Source organism: Macaca fascicularis, chromosome 20, assembly GCF_037993035.2.
Source record: "Macaca fascicularis isolate 582-1 chromosome 20, T2T-MFA8v1.1".
Taxonomy (NCBI): domain Eukaryota; kingdom Metazoa; phylum Chordata; class Mammalia; order Primates; family Cercopithecidae; genus Macaca; species Macaca fascicularis.
Genome location: NC_088394.1, coordinates 42,429,435 through 42,451,783, shown reverse-complemented (window position 1 = coordinate 42,451,783; position 22,349 = coordinate 42,429,435). Strand labels below are relative to the sequence as shown.

Genomic DNA, 22,349 nt, shown 5'->3' with positions numbered 1-22,349 from the left:
GCCAGCTAAGTGTTCCCCATTTTTATACAGACAGAATCAAAAGCATACACAATTTCAGGATTTTAAGGAATCTTAGTGACTAATCAAAATACCCTCCAGTACTTCAACCCGTGTTTAACATTCTGGTGAAGTGGTTGTTCGGATGGAGAATCTGAAACTCAAAGAGATTAAGATGACTTATTTGGATATAGGAAGTGGCAGAAATGAGATTTGAACCCATTTCAAAGCCCATTACTCTTCCTTGTTTATCATCCTTTTAATGAGTGTTTTAATAATAGAAAGGGAAAGTGGGTCTAGTGAACACAGTGGATGAGCCTAGGAAGGGAATTAACTGGGGAACCCAATGGAAGAGAAGACTTAAACTAGTAGGGGAAGCCCATGTTTGAAGAGAAATAACACTGGGTTGGATAGGAATAAGGTTTTTAGAAAAGAGAAGTGAATATTGGGGTTTATGACAAGTTTTATAAAGATAAATTATAGTAATGAAGAAGACAGGATATTGGGATTTATCTAGAAGGGCATGTTTAAGTAGGTGGTTCAGGGGAGTCCTGAACAGATTGCTGCTCTTGTTTGTTTAATTAGAGTGACTGATCAACTTCAAAGTTTCTATTGAAAGATGTTAAAAGAATTGGAGCCATTGAGAAGAGTCTCTATAGCAGATTGAATTGTAGTATTATCTACTTCCACCTCAACTTATAGAGGGAGGGCTGAGTCCCTCCAGTACTAGAGGACTGAAGGTTCCTGAACTATGTAGATCTGTGCCCCAGAGCACATATCCTCTTACCTCTGCCTCTTTTCCCAATTCAAGTAGGGCTGGGGTCAGATTATCTGGCAAATCAGTCATGGACCTTCAGTTTGGTAGCTGATAACATGGCTATGCTGGGGGAAGACGACTGAAATTCCATTTAGCTTGTTTTCTAGCAGCAATAAAATTGAGAGCTCTGTCTCTTGGTCATTTGAGCCCACTCTTTTAGGAATTTGTGCTTTCATTGGCTAAAGATTTAAAGGTTGGGGACTGCCATAGAGCCCTGCAGAAGAGGGATCTGGAAGTGGGAGCCCATAGGAAGAAAGATATTTAGATAGTTCTTAGGGAAATAGAGATACAACTACCAGGATTCTATTTTTCCAGAAGTCTCTCTCCTTTGGTATCTGAGTGCCTATGGAGGTTTTTAAGAGCTTCATACTTTATGTGGCCCTGAATTTGGCAGAGTCTATGTAGGGAAAATAATTAGATTTTATAATTAAGTTTTAATATCTCCCAGAAGATCATTTTTAATAACAATATATACATTTGTCCTTTGACATTCATACATTTAGCTTTCAAGTATTTTAGATGTGTCAGGGAAGATTCTGTAATATTTTAAGGAAAAGGGAAGCAATGGGGGCCTGCTTAAGTGGTTTCCAAGCAGAAGAACCAAGACTGCCATTTTCAAGTGACACAGATTAGTCTTTGAACTAGAGATAGATCATAGAGAAGGGACAGTGGATCTTTTCATTTTATTTTAAGCTATCAGGTGTCTTCCAGTTCAAGTAACAAAAGTTACATCAGCCATTACTTGGATTTTAAGTTCTGCCTCCAGAACAAATAATTTGTGAAGCCCAATTATTCTCAGGCTCTACCAATATATTAGCTATCATGATTTGTTATAGAATTAAGGGTGAGTCTTCATGGACTGTTCCATAGCTTTGGAGAGGAGGAAGTAGAAATAGGTAATTAAGATCTTTACTGCAACAGAGGCCAAATTTTAATTATATTAAGAGACATTATTTTAAATACAGATAGCTAAACTTCCACAAGATTTACTTTTGTTTTTTGTTTTGTTTTGTTTTGGGAGGGCACTCAGGTATGAACCTTCTAATTGCTTAAAGAAATTAACACACTCATTTTTGTTGTATATTTTTATTCTAAAGGCTTTTCAACAAACCATCTATTGACGACTCACGACCTATGTCAGCTAATGAAGACTTTGATTTTGATACTGAGGTAAAGAGGTCTCTTGCAAAATTAATTTTCTCATTCTGAATTTAATTTTCTATAACATTTACTCTTGAAATTTAGTAGTAATCTACTTATTATTGTATTATGTTGGCTATGGAAAGTTCATTAGAGAAAACCATAAAAGAAACATGACTAAACATTTTTGAACATTTCTTACTTTGATAAATAACAAAGACTTGGCAAATATGTAGAGGGAGTGGGGGTGAAAAAAGAATGGGCTGGAAAATATGTAGTGACAGGAAAATTATATTAGGCAAAGCTTTCTCATAATAGAGCAAATTTGAAATTTGGTCAAGGTTGATTTGAATAAGTATTCTTACTGTGTGTGATGTTTAAATTATACTAAGATAGCTTTTATAATACTTATGCCTAAATAAATCTTTAATGGATCTAATTACTTATTATAGTAATCATGGAATCTCCTTGATGACTTTTGGTTCAAAAACTGTACAGCAGATAGCATGTACTTTTCTTTCTTAGACACATTATTTTAGTATTATATATACAGTTTTTAGATGTGAGCTATTTTCCTATTTCTATCCTTGGTTATGTAACTAGACTAAAATAATATTAGAAATTGTGAAAATGTAGCTGGGTATGGTGGTGCATGCCTGTAGTCCAAGCTATTCAGGAGGCTGAGGTGGCAGAATTGCTTGAGCCCAGGAGTCTGAGACCAGCCTGGGCAACATAGCAAGAACCTGCCTCTGATTTTTAAAAAACTGTGGAAATTTAGAAATTTACATTTTCTTTCTCAAAATCTTTATTACAATGAGATTCCACTGTCATTTCATTAAGACTATATTTAATACTCTTGACCTAATTGAAGAATGGTTGCTTTGTCCAAAATAACAACCAGTTCTAGAAGCAGAGACTCTTAATAACCATACGGTGGGACTTAATTTCAGAATTATTTGTGTTGTGGTTCTTAAAAATATCCAAACTAAATCCTATATCACATGCTAAAATTTCAAATTTCAGAAGTTTTTGTATTTATTTAGTAACCATTTAAAAACTCTTTTATTACTATGAGCTACTGGAGGTTAGGGAACTTTTTTTTGTATCCTGGAGTACGACGAATGAACAGACAAATGCATTTCTATATAATGGAATGTTAGCAATAATATAATATGCCTAACATATCTAATAAATAAATCCATTCATTTATAAGATATAGCCTAAATTTTTATTCACTTTTAATATTTAGGATGTATAAATTCAGATGAGTTATATTGAAAAAATGTGTCATAAATAAGAAAATTAGAAATAGATCATCAATAGGAAAGAGGGTTAAAGTGTTAATATATTTTCTAGTCTTCCAACTGTAAGTGTAAATTAAAATTTTAGATTTAAAATGTTTAAACTTTTAAAAGCCCCAACCCATGTTCTACTAAATACATGTTTTCAATCCATATATTACTGCTTAGAATTCTGATTAGTATTTTTCTTCCAAGTAGAAAGTTGATGGAATGTTTCCTTTTCCATTTTTCTCTCTCTGAGGTAGTAATGTTCCAGCTTTTAAGTTGTGGTAGATGACCATATTTAGCTAATTGAATGTCTCGTTTTACAGTACACAATTCAATTCTATATCACAGAAATCTTTACCAAAAGCTAATTATAAATACTACTCAGTATTATTGGAAATATACTATGAACCAAAGTCTCTGTTGTGCATCTGTATTTCTCCATGTACCTTACTGTATGTGATGTTTTTCTCCTTTTCCTTGGCTTTGGCTTTATTCCATGGCTTTATTTCAAGCTCATACTTGATTGACTGGTAGGTTATGTCCTTTTCTTTGTTTGTTTCTTTCTCCCTCCTCCCCAATCTTTTAAAAATGATTTATCCCAACCTATGTTTTTCCTCCTAGAACACATTCTCTACAACGTCTCTTCTTTCAATCCATGTGTGCCTTCACTGCTAGCATACTTAGTGTAGCTTTCTACATAGTAGCTATGTGAGACTTTTATTCATCTATCATTGCCCTACAAGATTTATTCTTTTTTTCTCTGTTTCTTGGAAGGAGCTAAATTTATACAATCATTTGTCCTTAGCTTTTTTTGAGAAACAGAATAGAAACGACTTATACTAAAGAACTAGAAAGCAACCCACAACAGCAGCTTAACAAATATGAAGCTGAAGAGGTGGATAAAGGGGAAGAATTTATTAAAGAGAGGCAAGATAAATGTAAAGATTGAGTAACAGAGTCAAGGTGAGTCAGATTATTGTAAAAACACATCAGAAACTGTGGGATTTAATGAGCGCAGGAACTCTTTACATTATAAAATATGATAGAAATTATTTTAAATGCAAATTAAGAAAAAAAAGACAGATAATGAAAAAAGTTGCTGAGATTTCTTTGAATGTTTTATAGCTGATTTTTATGAAGAACTGAAAGAAAATATAAGGGTGACTGTAGTTAACATTAATTTACTATACATTTGAAAGAAAAGATAACTAAGGTGATGGGTACCCCAATTACCCTAATTTGATTATATGAATGTATCAAATTATCACATTTACTTCAAAAATACGCACATCTATTATGCATCAATTTTTAAAAAGGAAATTTATATCCTCACATCTTTGAATTTAGCAGTTATGTCATATATTTGATCTAGTAAAACCTTGTTGATAAATAATGCACAGTGAAATCTGTTTTAGGCCTTATCAGATTTATTATGAATTCTTAATTTTTTTATTTTTATTTTTATTTTTATTTTTTAATTTATTTATTATTATTATACTTTAAGTTGTAGGGTACATGTGCATAACATGCAGGTCTGTTACATATGTATACTTGTGCCATGTTGCTGTGCTGCACCCATCAACTCGTCATTTACATCAGGTATAACTCCCAATGCAATCCCTCCCCCCTCCCCCCTCCCCATGATAGGCCCCGGTGTGTGATGTTTCCCTTCCTGAGTCCGAGTGATCTCATTGTTCAGTTCCCACCTATGAGTGAGAACATGCGGTGTTTGGTTTTCTGTTCTTGTGATAGTTTGCTAAGAATGATGGATTCCAGCTGCATCCAAGTCCCTACAAAGGACTCAAACTCATCCTTTTTTATGGCTGCATAGTATTCCATGGTGTATATGTGCCACATTTTCTTAATCCAATCTGTCACTGATGGACATTTGGGTTGATTCCAAGTCTTTGCTATTGTGAATAGTGCTGCAATAAACATACGTGTGCATGTGTCTTTATAGCAGCATAATTTATAATCCTTTGGGTATATACCCAGTAATGGGATGGCTGGGTCATATGGTACATCTAGTTCTAGATCCTTGAGGAATCGCCATACTGTTTTCCATAATGGTTGAACTAGTTTACAATCCCACCAACAGTGTAAAAGTGTTCCTATTTCTCCACATCCTCTCCAGCACCTGTTGTTTCCTGACTTTTTAATGATTGCCATTCTAACTGGTGTGAGATGGTATCTCATTGTGGTTTTGATTTGCATTTCTCTGATGACCAGTGATGATGAGCATTTTTTCATGTGTCTGTTGGCTGTATGAATGTCTTCTTTTGAGAAATGTCTGTTCATATCCTTTGCCCACTTTTTGATGGGGTTGTTTGTTTTTTTCTTGTAAATTTGTTTGAGTTCTTTGTAAGTTCTGGATATTAGCCCTTTGTCAGATGAGTAGATTGCAAAAATTTTCTCCCATTCTGTAGGTTGCCTGTTCACTCTGATGGTAGTGTCTTTTGCTGTGCAGAAGCTCTTTAGTTTAATGAGATCCCATTTGTCAATTTTGGCTTTTGCTGCCATTGCTTTTAGTGTTTTAGACATGAAGTCTTTGCCCATGCCTATGTCCTGAATGGTACTACCTAGGTTTTCCTCTAGGATTTTTATGGTATTAGGTCTAACATTTAAGTCTCTAATCCATCTTGAATTAATTTTCGTATAAGGAGTAAGGAAAGGATCCAGTTTCAGCTTTCTACTTATGGCTAGCCAATTTTCCCAGCACCATTTATTAAATAGGGAATCCTTTCCCCATTTCTTGTTTCTCTCAGGTTTGTCAAAGATCAAATGGCTGTAGATGTGTGGTATTATTTCTGAGGACTCTGTTCTGTTCCATTGGTCTATATCTCTGTTTTGGTACCAGTACCATGCTGTTTTGGTTACTGTAGCCTTGTAGTATAGTTTGAAGTCAGGTAGCGTGGTGCCTCCAGCTTTGTTCTTTTGACTTAGGATTGTCTTGGAGATGCGGGCTCTTTTTTGGTTCCATATGAACTTTAAAGCAGTTTTTTCCAATTCTGTGAAGAAACTCATTGGTAGCTTGATGGGGATGGCATTGAATCTATAAATTACCTTGGGCAGTATGGCCATTTTCACGATATTGATTCTTCCTATCCATGAGCATGGTATGTTCTTCCATTTGTTTGTGTCCTCTTTTATTTCACTGAGTAGTGGTTTGTAGTTCTCCTTGAAGAGGTCCTTTACATCCCTTGTAAGTTGGATTCCTAGGTATTTGATTCTCTTTGAAGCAGTTGTGAATGGAAGTTCATTCCTGATTTGGCTCTCTGTTTGTCTGTTACTGGTGTATAAGAATGCTTGTGATTTTTGCACATTAATTTTGTATCCTGAGACTTTGCTGAAGTTGCTTATCAGCTTAAGGAGATTTTGGGCTGAGACAATGGGGTTTTCTAAATATACAATCATGTCATCTGCAAACAGGGACAATTTGACTTCTTCTTTTCCTAACTGAATACCCTTTATTTCTTTCTCTTGCCTGATTGCCCTAGCCAGAACTTCCAACACTATGTTGAATAGGAGTGGTGAGAGAGGGCATCCCTGTCTTGTGCCAGTTTTCAAAGGGAATTTTTCCAGTTTTTGCCCATTCAGTATGATATTGGCTATGGGTTTGTCATAAATAGCTCTTATTATTTTGAGGTATGTTCCATCAATACCGAATTTATTGAGCGTTTTTAGCATGAAGGGCTGTTGAATTTTGTCAAAAGCCTTTTCTGCATCTATTGAGATAATCATGTGGTTCTTGTCTTTGGTTCTGTTTATATGCTGGATTATGTTTATTGATTTGCGAATGTTGAACCAGCCTTGCATCCCAGGGATGAAGCCCACTTGATCATGGTGGATAAGCTTTTTGATGTGTTGCTGAATCCGGTTTGCCAGTATTTTATTGAGGATTTTTGCATCGATGTTCATCAGGGATATTGGTCTAAAATTCTCTTTTTTTGTTGTGTCTCTGCCAGGCTTTGGTATCAGGATGATGTTGGCCTCATAAAATGAGTTAGGGAGGATTCCCTCTTTTTCTATTGATTGGAATAGTTTCAGAAGGAATGGTACCAGCTCCTCCTTGTACCTCTGGTAGAATTCAGCTGTGAATCCATCTGGTCCTGGACTTTTTTTTGGTTGGTAGGCTATTAATTGTTGCCTCAATTTCAGAGCGTGCTATTGGTCTATTCAGGGATTCAACTTCTTCCTGGTTTAGTCTTGGAAGAGTGTAAGTGTCCAGGAAATTATCCATTTCTTCTAGTTTTTCCAGTTTATTTGCGTAGAGGTGTTTATAGTATTCTCTGATGGTAGTTTGTATTTCTGTGGGGTCGGTGGTGATATCCCCTTTATCATTTTTAATTGCATCGGTTTGATTCTTCTCTCTTTTCTTCTTTATTAGTCTGGCTAGTGGTCTGTCAATTTTGTTGATCTTTTCAAAAAACCAACTCCTGGATTCATTGCTTTTTTGGAGGGTTTTTTGTGTCTCTATCTCCTTCAGTTCTGCTCTGATCTTAGTTATTTCTTGCCTTCTGCTAGCTTTCGAATGTGTTTGCTCTTGCTTCTCTAGTTCTTTTAATTGCGATGTTAGAGTGTCAATTTTAGATCTTTCCTGCTTTCTCTTGTGGGCATTTAGTGCTATAAATTTCCCTCTACACACTGCTTTAAATGTGTCCCAGAGATTCTGGTATGTTGTATCTTTGTTCTCATTGGTTTCAAAGAACATCTTTATTTCTGCCTTCATTTCGTTATGTACCCAGTAGTCATTCAGGAGCAGGTTGTTCAGTTTCCATGTAGTTGAGCGGTTTTGATTGAGTTTCTTAGTCCTGAGTTCTAGTTTGATTGCACTGTGGTCTGAGAGACAGTTTGTTATAATTTCTGTTCTTGTACATTTGCTGAGGAGTGCTTTACTTCTAATTACGTGGTCAATTTTGGAGTAAGTATGATGTGGTGCTGAGAAGAATGTATATTCTGTTGATTTGGGGTGGAGAGTTCTATAGATGTCTATTAGGTCTGCTTGCTGCAGAGATGAGTTCAATTCCTGGATATCCTTGTTAACTTTCTGTCTCATTGATCTGTCTAATGTTGACAGTGGAGTGTTGAATTCTCCCATTATTATTGTATGGGAGTCTAAGTCTCTTTGTAAGTCTCTAAGGACTTGCTTGATGAATCTGGGTGCTCCTGTATTGGGTGCATATATATTTAGGATAGTTAGCTCTTCCTGTTGAATTGATCCCTTTACCATTATGTAATGGCCTTCTTTGTCTCTTTTGATCTTTGATGGTTTAAAGTCTGTTTTATCAGAGACTAGTATTGCAACCCCTGCTTTTTTTTGTTCTCCATTTGCTTGGTAAATCTTCCTCCATCCCTTTATTTTGAGCCTATGTATGTCTCTGCGTGTGAGATGGGTCTCCTGAATACAGCAGACTGATGGGTCTTGACTCTTTATCCAGTTTGCCAGTCTGTGTCTTTTAATTGGAGCATTTAGTCCATTTACATTTAAGGTTAATATTGTTATGTGTGAACTTGATCCTGCCATTATGATATTAACTGGTTATTTTGCTCGTTAGTTGATGCAGTTTCTTCCTAGCCTCAATGGTCTTTACATTTTGGCATGTTTTTGCAATGGCTGGTACCGGTTGTTCCTTTCCATGTTTAGTGCTTCCTTCAGGGTCTCTTGTAAGGCAGGCCTAGTGGTGACAAAATCTCTAAGCAATGCTTATCTGTAAAGGATTTTATTTCTCCTTCACTTATGAAACTTAGTTTGGCTGGATATGAAATTCTGGGTTTAAAATTCTTTTCTTTAAGAATGTTGAATATTGGTCCCCACTCTCTTCTGGCTTGTAGAGTTTCTGCCGAGAGATCTGCTGTTAGTCTGATGGGCTTCCCTTTGTGGGTAACGCGACCTTTCTCTCTGGCTGCCCTTAAGATTTTTTCCTTCATTTCAACTTTGGTGAATCTGGCAATTTGGTGTCTTGGAGTTGCTCTTCTCGAGGAGTATCTTTGTGGCGTTCTCTGTATTTCCTGGATTTGAATGTTGGCCTGCCCTACTAGGTTGGGGAAGTTCTCCTGGATGATATCCTGAAGAGTGTTTTCCAACTTGGTTCCATTTTCCCCCTCACTTTCAGGCACCCCAATCAGACGTAGATTTGGTCTTTTTACATAATCCCATACTTCTTGCAGGCTTTGTTCATTTCTTTTTCTTCTTTTTTCTTTTGGTTTCTCTTCTCGCTTCATTTCATTCATTTGATCCTCAATCGCTGATACGCTTTCTTCCAGTTGATCGAGTCGGTTACTGAAGCTTGTGCATTTGTCACGTATTTCTCGTGTCATGGTTTTCATCTCTTTCATTTCGTTTAGGACCTTCTCTGCATTAATTACTCTAGCCATCAATTCTTCCACTTTTTTTTCAAGATTTTTAGTTTCTTTGCGCTGGGTATGTAATTCCTCCTTTAGCTCTGAGAAATTTGATGGACTGAAGCCTTCTTCTCTCATCTCGTCAAAGTCATTCTCCGTCCAGCTTTGATCCGTTGCTGGCGATGAGCTGCGCTCCTTTGCCGGGGGAGATGCGCTCTTTTTTTTTGAATTTCCAGCTTTTCTGCCCTGCTTTTTCCCCATCTTTGTGGTTTTATCTGCCTCTGGTCTTTGATGATGGTGATGTACTGATGGGGTTTTGGTGTGGGTGTCCTTCCTGTTTGATAGTTTTCCTTCTAACAGTCAGGACCCTCAGCTGTAGGTCTGTTGGAGATTGCTTGAGGTCCACTCCAGACCCTGTTTGCCTGGGTATCAGCAGCAGAGGCTGCAGAAGATAGAATATTTCTGAACAGCGAGTGTGCCTGTCTGATTCTTGCTTTGGAAGCTTCCTCTCAGGGGTGTACTCCACCCTGTGAGGTGTGGGGTGTCAGACTGCCCCTAGTGGGGGATGTCTCCCAGTTAGGCTACTCAGGGGTCAGGGACCCACTTGAGCAGGGAGTCTGTCCCTTCTCAGATCTCAACCTCCTGTTGGGAGATCCACTGCTCTCTTCAAAGCTGTCAGACAGAGTCGTTTGCGTCTACAGAGGTGTCTGCTGCGTTTGTTATGTTTACTGTGCCTTGTCCCCAGAGGTGGAGTCTACAGAGACAGGCAGGTTTCCTTGAGCTGCTGTGAGCTCCACCCAGTTCGAGCTTCCCAGCAGCTTTGTTTACCTACTTAAGCCTCAGCAATGGCGGGCGCCCCTCCCCCAGCCTCGCTGCTGCCTTGCCGGTAGATCACAGACTGCTGCCCTAGCAATGAGGGAGGCTCCGTGGGTGTGGGACCCTCCCGGCCAGGTGTGGGATATGATATCCTGGTGTGCCTGTTTGCTTAAAGTGCAGTATTGGGGTGGGAGTTACCCGATTTTCCAGGTGTTGTGTGTCTCAGTTCCCCTGGCTAGGAAAAGGGACTCCCTTCCCCCTTGCACTTCCCAGGTGAGGCAATGCCTCGCCCTGCTTCAGCTCTCGCTGGTCGGGCTGCAGCAGCTGACCATCACCGATCGTCCGGCACTCCCCAGTGAGATGAACCCAGTACCTCAGTTGAAAATGCAGAAATCACCGGTCTTCTGTGTCGCTGGCGCTGGGAGTTGGAGACTGGAGCTGCTCCTATTCGGCCATCTTGCTCTGCCCCCCGAATTCTTAATTTTTGACTCTTGCTTCTCATTTAAGTTTTCTAACTTAGTGTTTGGCATATCCATGACTTAACTAATTTATCTTACTCTTTCATATAATCTTGATAGCCATTTTAGAGGTTTCTGAGAATAAAGAAAGAACATAAATAATTATATTTAATCTTTAGTTAAAATTTCTGGTTATATGAAGGAGGTTCTTAATTTTATCCATTAAATGAGAAAACAGATTTCAAGGTAAAATCCTCTTAAATAAATTCAGGGAAGAAGATGAAGGAATAGAAATTCCACTCTTCCCCACGACCACAAGGACACCAAGTTAACAACTATCTACACAGGAAAAAACAACTTCATAAGAACCAAAAGTAAGGTGAACACTCACAGTACCTAGGTTTAACTTCATGTCACTGAAAGAGGCACTGAAGAGATTTTTTAAAGTCCTGAATGGCTGACATCCCCCCCTCCCCCATCCCTAGCAGCCTGACATAGTGTGGAGAGTGTCTCTGAGTGCTGGGGGAGGGAGAACACAGCAAGTATGAGGCTGTGAACTCAGTGCTGTTCTGTTAGAGCAAAAAGGAAAATTAGACCAAACTCAACTGATGTCCACCCATGGAGGGAGCATTTAAACCAGCCTTAGCCAGAGGAAAATCACCAGTCCCGATGGTCTGAACTTGAGTGTCTGTAAACCTTGCCACCGAGGGCTACAGCACTTTGTGTCTCCAAGTAACGTCAAAAGGCAGTCTAAGCCATAAGGACTGCAATTCACAGGTGAGTCCTAGTGCTGAACTAGGCCAAGAGACAACAAGCTGGGTGGGGAAGATATGCCATATTGAGATACAAGCTGGGGTAGCCAAGGGAGTGTTGGCATCAAACCTCCCCTAATCTCAGGCTGCACAGCTCACAGCTCTGATAAAGGCCCCTTCATTCTGCTTGAGGAGAGGAGAGGAAAGAGTGGGGAGCACTTTGTTTTACATCTAAGATACCAACTGAGCCACAGCAGCAAGGTAGGGCACTGGTCAGAGTTGGGAGGCCCCATTCCAGGCCCTGGCTCTCTGACATTCTAGACACGCCCTGGGCCAGAAGGGAACCCGCTGCCTTGAAGGAAAGGACCCAGTCCTGGACTTGCAGCATTCCTCATCTGCTGACTGAAGGGCCCTTAGGCCCTTAATGAACAACAGTGACACCCAGGTACTACATCGAAGGGCTTGGGTGAGCCTCTGTGACTTGCTGGCCTGAGATGAGACTCAGCTTATAACCGGCTGTGGTGGCTATGGGGCAAAATCTTTTCTGCTTAAGAAAAGCAGAAGGAAAAATAAAGGGGACTTTGTCTTGCACCTTAGGCACCAGCACGGCCATGCGGGTGGCCGGGTAGAGCAGCAAGTGGGCTCTTGAAAGTCCCTGATTCTAAGACTTGACTCTTGGATGGCATTTTTGGACATGCTGTGGTCCAGAGGGGAGCCCATAGCCTTGAAGGGTGAGTCCCAGGCCAGGCAGGGTGACTTGAGAGACCTTGGGCCTTAAGAGAACATAGACAGTAATCTAGCAATAATTCTCATGGCCTGAGGTGATGGTGGCTATGGGGTGAGGCTCCCCCCAACTCTTTCCATGCCTTGGGACATGGGCCATGGGTTTTCAAGATAGAGCAACCAGTGAGGAAGCACCTGTTCCTGCAGCACCTGCTGCTGTCCTGGCCACTCAGTGGTCACTACTCATGAGCCTCACACAGCAGCTGGCAGAGATGTGGCAATTTGGCAGATCTGCCCATATCCCTAATAAACCACTAATGTTCATCTTTATTAGAGCCAGTCTCATAAAAACTGAATTTCATCTTTTTTAAGAAATACAGGCTGGATATGGTGGCTTAAGCCTGTCATCCTCGCACTTTTGTAGGCCAAGGAAGGTGGATCACCTGAGGTCAGGAGTTTGAGACCAGTCTGGCCAACATGGTGAAACTCCATCTCTACTAAAAATACAAAAATTAGCCAGGTGTGGTGACACATGCCTGTAGTCCCAGCTACTTGGGAGGCTGAGGTATAAGAATCACTTGAATCTAGGAGGTGGAGGTAGCAGTGAGCTGAGATCACACCACTGCAATCCAGTCTGGGCAACAGAGTGAGACTCCATCTAAAAAAAAAAAAAAAAAAAAAAAAAGAAAGAGAGTTTTTTTGAAGGAATAATAACAGAGAACATCTTAAACCTGGAGAAAGATATTAATATCCAAGTAAAAGAAGGTCATAGAACATCAAGCAGATTTAACCCAAAGAAGACTACCTCAGAGCATTTATTAATCAAACTGCCAAAGGTCAAGGATAAAGAAAGGATTCTAAAAGCAGGAAGAGAAAAGAAACAACAGACAATGGAGCTACAATGCATCTGGAATCTGATTTTTCATTGGAAACCTCCTTACAGGCCATGAGAGAGTGGCATGACATATTTAAAGTGCAAAAATCCTCAATGGAATATTTGCAAACTGAATTCAACAATATATTAGAAAGATCATTTGTCATAACCAAGTGAGATTCATCCCTGAGATGCAAGGATAGTTCAACATGTGCAAATCAATCAACAAGATCATCATATCAACAGAATGAAGGATAAAAACCATATGATAATTTTAATTGATGCCAAAAAAGCATTTGATAAAATTCAACATCCCTTCATGATAAAAACCCTCAACTAGATATGGAAGGAGCATACCTCAACAATAAAAGCCATGTATGACAGACCCACAGCTAGTATCATACTGAGTGGGGAACCCAAATTTGGGTTTCCTCTAAGATGTGGAACATGACAAGAATGCTCACTATCATCACTGTTACTGAAAATAGTACTGGAAGTTCTAGCCAGCACAATCAGACAAGAGAAAGATATAAGGGACATTCAATTGGAAAGGAGAAAGTCAAATTATCCTTTTTTAATAGATGATATGATCTTATATGTGACAAAACCTGAAGACTCCACAAGTAAACTATTAGAACTGATAAATGAATTCAGTAAAGTTGCAGGATACAATATTAACATACAAAAATTGGTAGCATTTCCAGATGCCAACAGTGAACAATATGAAAAAGAAGTGAGAAAGTAATCTTATTTACAACAGTTACATGTAAAATTAAATACCTAGGAACTAACTTAACCCAAGAAGTGAAATATCTCTACAATGAAAACCACGAAACACTGGTGAAGAAATGGAATAGAACACCAAAAAAATGGAAAATATTCTATGTTCATGAATTGGAAGAATCAATATTGTTAAAAGTTTCATACTACCCCAAAGAATCTACAGATTTGATGCAATTCTCATCAAAATATCAATTACATTCCTCATAGAAATAGAAAAAAGTATCCTAAAATTTATATGGTACCATAAAAAACCCAGAGTAGCCAAAGCTACCAAAGAAATCTGGAGGGGGGTGGTTCCAAGATGGCCAAATAGGAACAGGTCCAGGCTATAGCTCCCAGCGTGAGCGACACAGAAGACGGGTGATTTCTGCATTTCCAACTGAGGTACCGGGTTCATCTCACTGGGACATGTGGGACAGTAGTTCAGGACAGTGGGTGTAGCCCTCCGAGCGAGAGCCGAAGCAGAGCGAGACATCGCCTCACCCTGGAAGTTCAAGGGGTAAGGGAATTCCCTTTCCTAGCCAAGGGAAACTGTGACACACAGCACCTGGAAAATCAGGTCACTGCCACCCTAATACTGCACTTTTCCAAGGATCTTCGCAAATGGCACACCAGGAGATTATATCCCACGCCTGATTTGGAGGGTCCCACACCCATGGGGCTTCCCTCATTGCTAGCACAGTATTCTGAGATCTAACTGCAAGGCAGCGATGAGGCTTGCGGAGGGGTGCTTACCATTACTGAGGCTTTAGTAGGTAAACAAAGCTGCTGGAAAGCTTGAACTGGGTGGAGCCCACCGCAGCTCAAGGAGGCCTGCCTGCCTCTGTGGACTCCACCTCTGGGGACAGGGCATAGCCAAACAAAAGACAGCATAAACCTCTGCAGATTTAAATGTCCCTGTCTGACAGCTTTGAAGAGAGTAGTGGTTCTCCCAGCACAGAGTTTGAGATCTGAGAACGGACAGACTGCTTCCTCAAGTGGGTCCCTGACCCCAAGTAGCCTAACTGGGAGGCCTGCCCCCAGTAGGGGCAGACTGACATCTCACACGGCCGGGTACCTCTCTGAGACGAAGCTTCCAGAGGACCGATCAGGCAGCAACATTTGCTGTTCAGCAATATTCTCTCTTCTGCAGCCTCTGCTGCTGATACCCAGGCAAACAGGGTCTGGAGTGGACCTCCAGCAAACTCCAACAGATCTGCAGCTGAGGGTCCTGACTGTTAGAAGGAAAACTAACAAACAGAAAGGACATCCACACCAAAACCCCATCTGTACGTCACCATCATCAAAGACCAAAAGTAGATAAAACCACAAATGTGGGGAGAAAACAGAACAGAAAAGCTGAAAATTCTGAAAATCAGAGCACCTCTTCTCCTCCAAAGGAATGCAGCTCCTTGCCAGCAACAGAACAAAGCGGACAGAGAATGACTTTGACTAGTTGAGAGAAGAAGGCGTCAGACAATCAAACTTCTCCGAGCTAAAGGAGGAAGTTCGGACCCATCGCAAAGAAGCTAAAAACCTTGAAAAAAGATTAGAAGATCGGCTAACTAGAATAACCAATGTAGAGAAGTCCTTAAATGACCTGACAGAGCCAAAAACCATGGCACAAGAACTATGTGACAAATGCACAAGCTTCAGTAACCGATTTGATCAACTGGAAGAAAGGCTATGAGTGATTGAAGATCAAATGAATGAAATGAAGTGAGAAGAGAAGTTTAGAGAAAAAAAGAGTAAAAAGAAATGAACAAAGCCTCCAAGAAATATGGGACTATGTGAAAAGACCAAATCTACGTCTGATTGGTGTACCTGAAAGTGACGGGGAGAATGGAACCAAGTTGGAAAACACTCTGCAGGATATTATCCAGGAGAACTTCCCCAACCTAGCAAGGCAGGCCAACATTCAAATTCAGGAAATACAGAGAACGCCACAAAGATACTCCTCGAGAAGAACAACTCCAAGACACATAATTGTCAGATTCACCAAAGTTGAAATGAAGGGAAAAATGTTAAGGGCAGCCAGAGAGAAAGGTCGGGTTACCCACAAAGGGAAGCCCATCAGACTAACAGAGGATCTCTCAGCAGAAACTCTATAAGCCAGAAGAGAGTGAGGGCCAATATTCAACATTCTTAAAGAAAAGAATTTTCAACCTAGAATTTTATATCCAGCCAAACTAAGTTTCATAAGTGAAGGAGAAATAAAATCCTTTACAGACAAGCAAATGCTTAGAGATTTTGTCACCACCAGGCCTACCCTACAAGAGCTCCTGAAGGAAGCACTAAACATGGAAAGGAACAACCAGTATCAGCCACCACAAAAACATGCCAAAATGCAAAGACCATCGATGCTAGGAAGAAACCGCATCAACTAATGAGCAAAATAACCAGCTAACATCATAATGACAGGATCAAATTCACACATAACAATATTAACCTTAAATGTAAATGGGCTAAATGCTCCAATTAAAAGACACAGACTGGCAAATTGGATAAAGAGTCATGACCCATCAGTGTGCTGTATTCAGGAGACCCATCTCATGTGCAGAGATATACATAGGCTCAGAATAAAGGGATGGGGGAAGATCTACCAAGCAAATGGAGAACAAAAAAAAAGCAGGGGTTGCAATCCTAGTCTCTGATAAAACAGACTTTAAACCAACAAAGATTAAAAGAGACAAAGAAGGCCATTACATAATGGTAAAGGGATCAATTCACCAAGAAGAGCTAACTATCCTAAATATATATGCACCCAATACAGGAGCACCCAGATTCATCAAGCAAGTCCTTAGAGACTTGCAAAGAGACTTAGACTCCCACACAATAATTATGGGAAACTTTAACACCTCACTGTCAACATTAGACAGATCGATGAGACAAAAAGTTAACAAGGATATCCAGGAATTGAACTCAGCTCTGCACTGAGCAGACCTAATAGACATCTACAGAACTCTTCACTCCAAATCAACAGAATATACATTCTTCTCAGCACCACGTCACACTTATTCCAAAATTGACCACATAGTTGGAAGTAAAGCACTCCTCGCCAAATGTAAAAGAACAGAAATTATAGCAAACTGTCTCTCAGACCACAGTGCAATCAAACTAGAACTCAGGATTAAGGAACTCACTCAAAACTGCTCAACTACATGGAAACTGAACAACCTGCTCCTGAGTGACTACTGGGTACATAACAAAATGAAGGCGGAAATAAAGATGTTCTTTGAAACCAATGAGAACAAAGACACAACATACCAGAATCTCTGGGACTCATTTAAAGCCGTGTGTGGAGGGAAATTTTAGCATGCCCACAAGAGAAAGCAGGAAAGATCTAAAACTGACACCCTAATGTCACAATTAAAATAACTAGAGAAGCAAGAGCAAACACATTCAAAAGCTAGCAGAAGGCAAGAAATCACTAAGATCAGAGCAGAGCTGAAGGAGATAGACACAAAAAAATCCTTCAAAAAATCAGTGAATCCAGGAGCTGTTTTTTTGAAAAGATCAACAAAATTGATAGACTACTAGCAAGATTAATAAAGAAGAAAAGAGAGAAGAATCAAATAGACGTAATAAAAAATGATAAAGGGGATATCACCACGGACCCCACAGAAATACAAACTACTATCAGAGAGTACTATAAACACCTCTATGCAAATAAACTAGAAAACCTAGAAGAAACGGATAAATTCCTGGACACTTACACTCTTCCAAGACTAAACCAGGAAGAAGTTGAATCCCTGAATAGACCAATAACAGGCTCTGAAATTGAGGCAATAATTAATAGCCTACCAACCAAAAAAAGTCCAGGACCAGACGGATTCACAGCCAAATTCTACCAGAGGTACAAGGAGGAGTGGGTACCATTCCTTCTGAATCTATTCCAATCAATAGAAAAGAGGGAATCCTCCCTAACTCATTTTATGAGGCCAGCTTCATCCTGATACCAAAGCCTGGCAGGGACACACCAAAAAAAGAGAATTTTAGACCAATATCCCTGATGAACATCGATGCAAAAATCCCCAATAAAATACTGGCAAACTGAATCCAGCAGCACGTCAAAAAGCTTATCCACTGTGATCAAGTTGGCTTCATCCCTGGGATGCAAGGCTGGTTCAACATATGCAAATCAATAAATGTAATCCACCATATAAAAAGAACTGAAGACAAAAACCACATGATTATCTCAATAGATGCAGAAAAGGCCTTTAACAATATTCAACAGCCCTTCATGCTAAAAACTCTCAATAAATTTGGTATTGATGGAACATATCTCAAAATCATAAGAGCTATTTATGACAAACCCACAGCCAATATCATACTGAATGGGCAAAAACAGGAAGCATTCCCTTTGAAAACTGGCACAAGACAGGGATGCCCTCTCTCACCACTCCTATTCAACATAGTGTTGGAAATTCTGGCCAGGGCAGTCAGGCAAGAGAAAGAAATAAAGAGTATTCAAGTAGGAAAAGAGGAAATCAAATTGTCCCTGTTTGCAGATGACATGATTGTATATTTAGAAAACCCCATTGTCTCAGCCCAAAATCTCCTTAAGCTGATAAGTAACTTCAGCAAAGTCTCAGGATACAAAATCAATTTACAAAAATCACAAGCATTCTTATACACCAATAACAGACAAACAGAGCCAAACCATGAGTGAACTCCCATTCACAATTGCTTCAAAGAGAATAAAATACCTAGGAATCCAACTTACACCCTTGTGAAGGACCTCCTCAAGGAGAACAACAAACCACTGCTCAATGAAATAAAAGAGAACACAAACAAATGGAATAACATTCCATGCTCATGGATAAGAAGAATCAATATCATGAAAATGGCTATACTGCCCAAGGTAATCTATAGATTCAATGCTATCCCCATTAAGCTACCAATGACTTTCTTCACAGAATTGGAAAAAACTTCTTTAAAGTTCATATGGAACCAAAAAAGAGCCCGCATTGCCAAGACAATCCTAAGCCAAAAGAACAAAGCTGGAGGCATCACGCTACCTGACTTCAAACTATACTACAAGCCTACAGTAACCAAAACAGCATGGTACTGGTACCAAAACAGAGATATAGACCAATGGACATAACAGAGTCCTCAGAAATAATACCACACATCTACAACCATCTAATCTTTGACAAACCTGACAAAAACAAGAAATGGGGAAAAGATTCCCTATTTAATAAATGGTGCTGGGAAAACTGGCTAGGCATATGTAGAAAGCTGAAACTGGATCCCTTCCTTATACCTCATTCAAAAATTAATTCAAGATGGATTAGAGACTTAAATGTTAGACCTAAAACCATAAAAACCCTAGAAGAAAACCTAGGCAATACCATTCAGGACATAGGCATGGGCAAGGACTTCATGTCTAAAACACCAAAAGCAATGGCAACAAAAGCCAAAATTGACAAATGGGATCTAGTTAAACCAAAGAGCTTCTGCACAGCAAAAGAAACTACCATCAGAGTGAACAGGCAACCTACAGAATGGGAGAAAATTTTTGCAATCTACTCATCTGACAAAGGGCTAATGTCCAGAACCTACAAAGAACTTAAATTTACAAGAAAAAAACAAACAACCCCATCAAAAAGTGGGTGAAGGATATGAACAGATAGTTCTCAAAAGAAGACACTGATGCAGCCAACAGACACGTGAAAAAATGCTCATCATCACTGGCCATCAGAGAAATGCAAATCAAAACCACAATGAGATACCATCTCACACCAGTTAGAATGGTGATCATTAAAAAGTCAGGAAACAACGGGTGCTGGAGAGGATGTGGAGAAATAGGAACACTTTTACACTGTTGGTGGGACTGTAAACTAGTTCAACCATTGTGGAAGACAGTGTGGGGATTCCTCAAGGATCTAGAACTAGAAATACCATTTGACCCAGCCATCCCATTTATAGCTATATACCTAAAGGATTATAAATCATGCTGCTATAAAAACACATGCACACTTATGTTTATTGTGGCACTATTCACAATAGCAAAGACCTGGAACCAACCCAAATGTCCATCAATCATAGACTGGATTAAGAAAATGTGGCACATATACACCATGGAATACTATGCAGTCATAAAAAAGGATGAGTTCATGTCCTTTGTAGGGACATGGATGCAGCTGGAAACCATCATTCTCAGCAAACTATCACAAGAACAGAAAAGCAAACACCACATGTTCTCACTCATAGGTGGGAACTGAACAATGAGAACACTTGGACACAGGAAGGGGAACATCACACACTGTGGCCTGTCATGGGGTGGGGGGAGGAGGGAGTGATAGCATTAAGAGATATACTTAATGTAAATGATGAGTTAATGGGTGCAGCACACCAACATGGCACATGTATACATATGTAATAAACCTGCACATTGTGCACATGTACCCTAGAAATTGAAGTATAATAAAAAAAGAATATGCAGATGAGAACAAAGAAAACAAAAACAAAAACAAAACAACAAATAAAAGAAATGTGGAGAAATCACATTACCTGACTTTAAATTATACTACTGAGTTATAGTAATCAAAACATCATGGTACTATCATAAAAGCAGACACATGGTATTGTCATAAAAGCAGACGAATGCAACAGAATAGAGAAACCAGAAACAAAGCCACATACCTACAGTGAACATACATTTGAAAAAGGCACCAGGAACATACACTGGGGGAAAAGACAGTCTCTTCAATATATGGTGCTGGGAAAACTGGGTATCTATATGCAGAAGAATGAAACTAGACCACTATGCTATTTTTTGTTTGTTTGTTTGTTTTGTTTTGTTTTGTTTGTTTTTGAGATGGAGTCTGGATCTGTCACCCAGGCTGGAGTGCAGTGGCACAATCTTGGCTCACTGCAACCTCTGCCTCCTGGGTTCAAGTGATTCTCTTGCCTCAGCCTCCCAAGTAGCTGGGATTACAGGCACCCACCACTATGCCTGGCTAATTTTTCTATTTTTAGTAGAGAAGGGGTTTCACCATGTTGGCTAGGCTGGTCTCAAACTCCTGACCTCAGGTAATCCGCCTGCTTCAGCCTCCCAAAATGCTGTGATTACAGGCGTGAGCCACCACACCTTGCCTAGACCCCTATCTCTCACCATATACAAAAGCCAAATAAAAATGGATTAAAGACTTAAATCTAAGACCTCAAACTATGAAACTGGTACAAGAAAACATTGGGGGAAATCTCTAGGACAATAGTCTTAAGTAAAAATTTCTTGAGTAATACTGTACAAACACAGGCAACAAAAGCAAAAATTGACAAATGTGACCACATCAAGTTAAACAACTTCTGCACAGCAAAGGATACAGTCAACAAAATGAAAAGACAATCCACAGAATGGGAGAAAATGTTTGCAAGCTACCCATCTGACAAGGGATTAATAAGCAGAATATGTAAGAAGCTCAAACAACTCTATAGAAAAAAAAATCTAATAATCCAATCAAAAAATGGGGAAAAGATTTGAACAGACATTTCTCAAAAGAAGACATACAAATGGAAAACAGGCATATTAAAAGGTACTCAACTTCGCTGATCATCAGAGAAATGCAGATCAAAACACAATGAGATATTATCTCGCCTCAGTTTAAATGGCTTATATCCTAAAGATAGGCAACGACAATTGCTGGTGAGGACGTGAAGAGAAGGGAACCCTTGTACACTATAGATGGGAATGTAAATGAGTACAACCACTATGGAGAAGAGTTCAGATATGTCTCAAAAAAACTAAAAATTGAGCTACAATATGATCCAGCAATCCCACTGCTGTGTATATATCCAAAAGAAAGGGAATCAGTATATCAAAGAAATAACTGCACTCCTATGTTTGTTTGCAGCACTATTTACAACAGCTAAGATTTGGAAGCAATCTAAGATTCCATCAACAGATGAATGGATAAAGAAAATATGGTACAGATATACAATGGAGTACTATTTAGCCATAAAAAGAATGAGATCCAATCATTTGCAACATTGTGGATGGAAGTGGAAATTGTTAAGTGAAATAAGCCCGACACAGAAAGACAAACATTGCATGTTTTTGCTTGTTTCTGGGTTCTAAAAAAGCAATTCAACTTGTGGGCATAGAGTAGAAGGATGGTTACCAGAGGCTGGGAAGGGTAATAAGAGTTTGGCAGGAGTTGGGGATGGTTAATGGGTACAAAAAATAGAAAGGATGAATATGAGTTACTATTGTTAGCACAATAAGGTGAGCATAGTCAATAATAATTGCATATTTTAAAATAAAGAATGTAATTGGATTGCCTATAACTCACAAGATAAATGCTTGAGAGGACGGTTACTCCATTTTCCATGCTGTGTTTATTTCACATTGCCTGCCTGTATCAAAATGCCTCA

The 22,349-nt window shown here is 39.4% G+C and overlaps 1 protein-coding gene across 9 annotated transcripts in view; it reads left to right on the top strand.

Moving 5' to 3' along the window:
• The first annotated feature begins 1,913 nt into the window (after positions 1-1,913).
• The window catches only part of LOC123570511 (coiled-coil domain-containing protein 144A-like), a 72,712-nt gene continuing 52,276 nt past the window's right edge, over positions 1,914-22,349 (top strand). For all 9 annotated transcript variants that reach the window (XM_074026703.1, XM_065537569.2, XM_074026705.1 and 6 more), the window contains exon 1: positions 1,914-1,984. In XM_074026703.1, the coding sequence (XP_073882804.1) occupies positions 1,949-1,984 (36 nt within the window). In that variant the 5' untranslated portion in view covers positions 1,914-1,948. The remainder of the gene's footprint in view (positions 1,985-22,349) is intronic.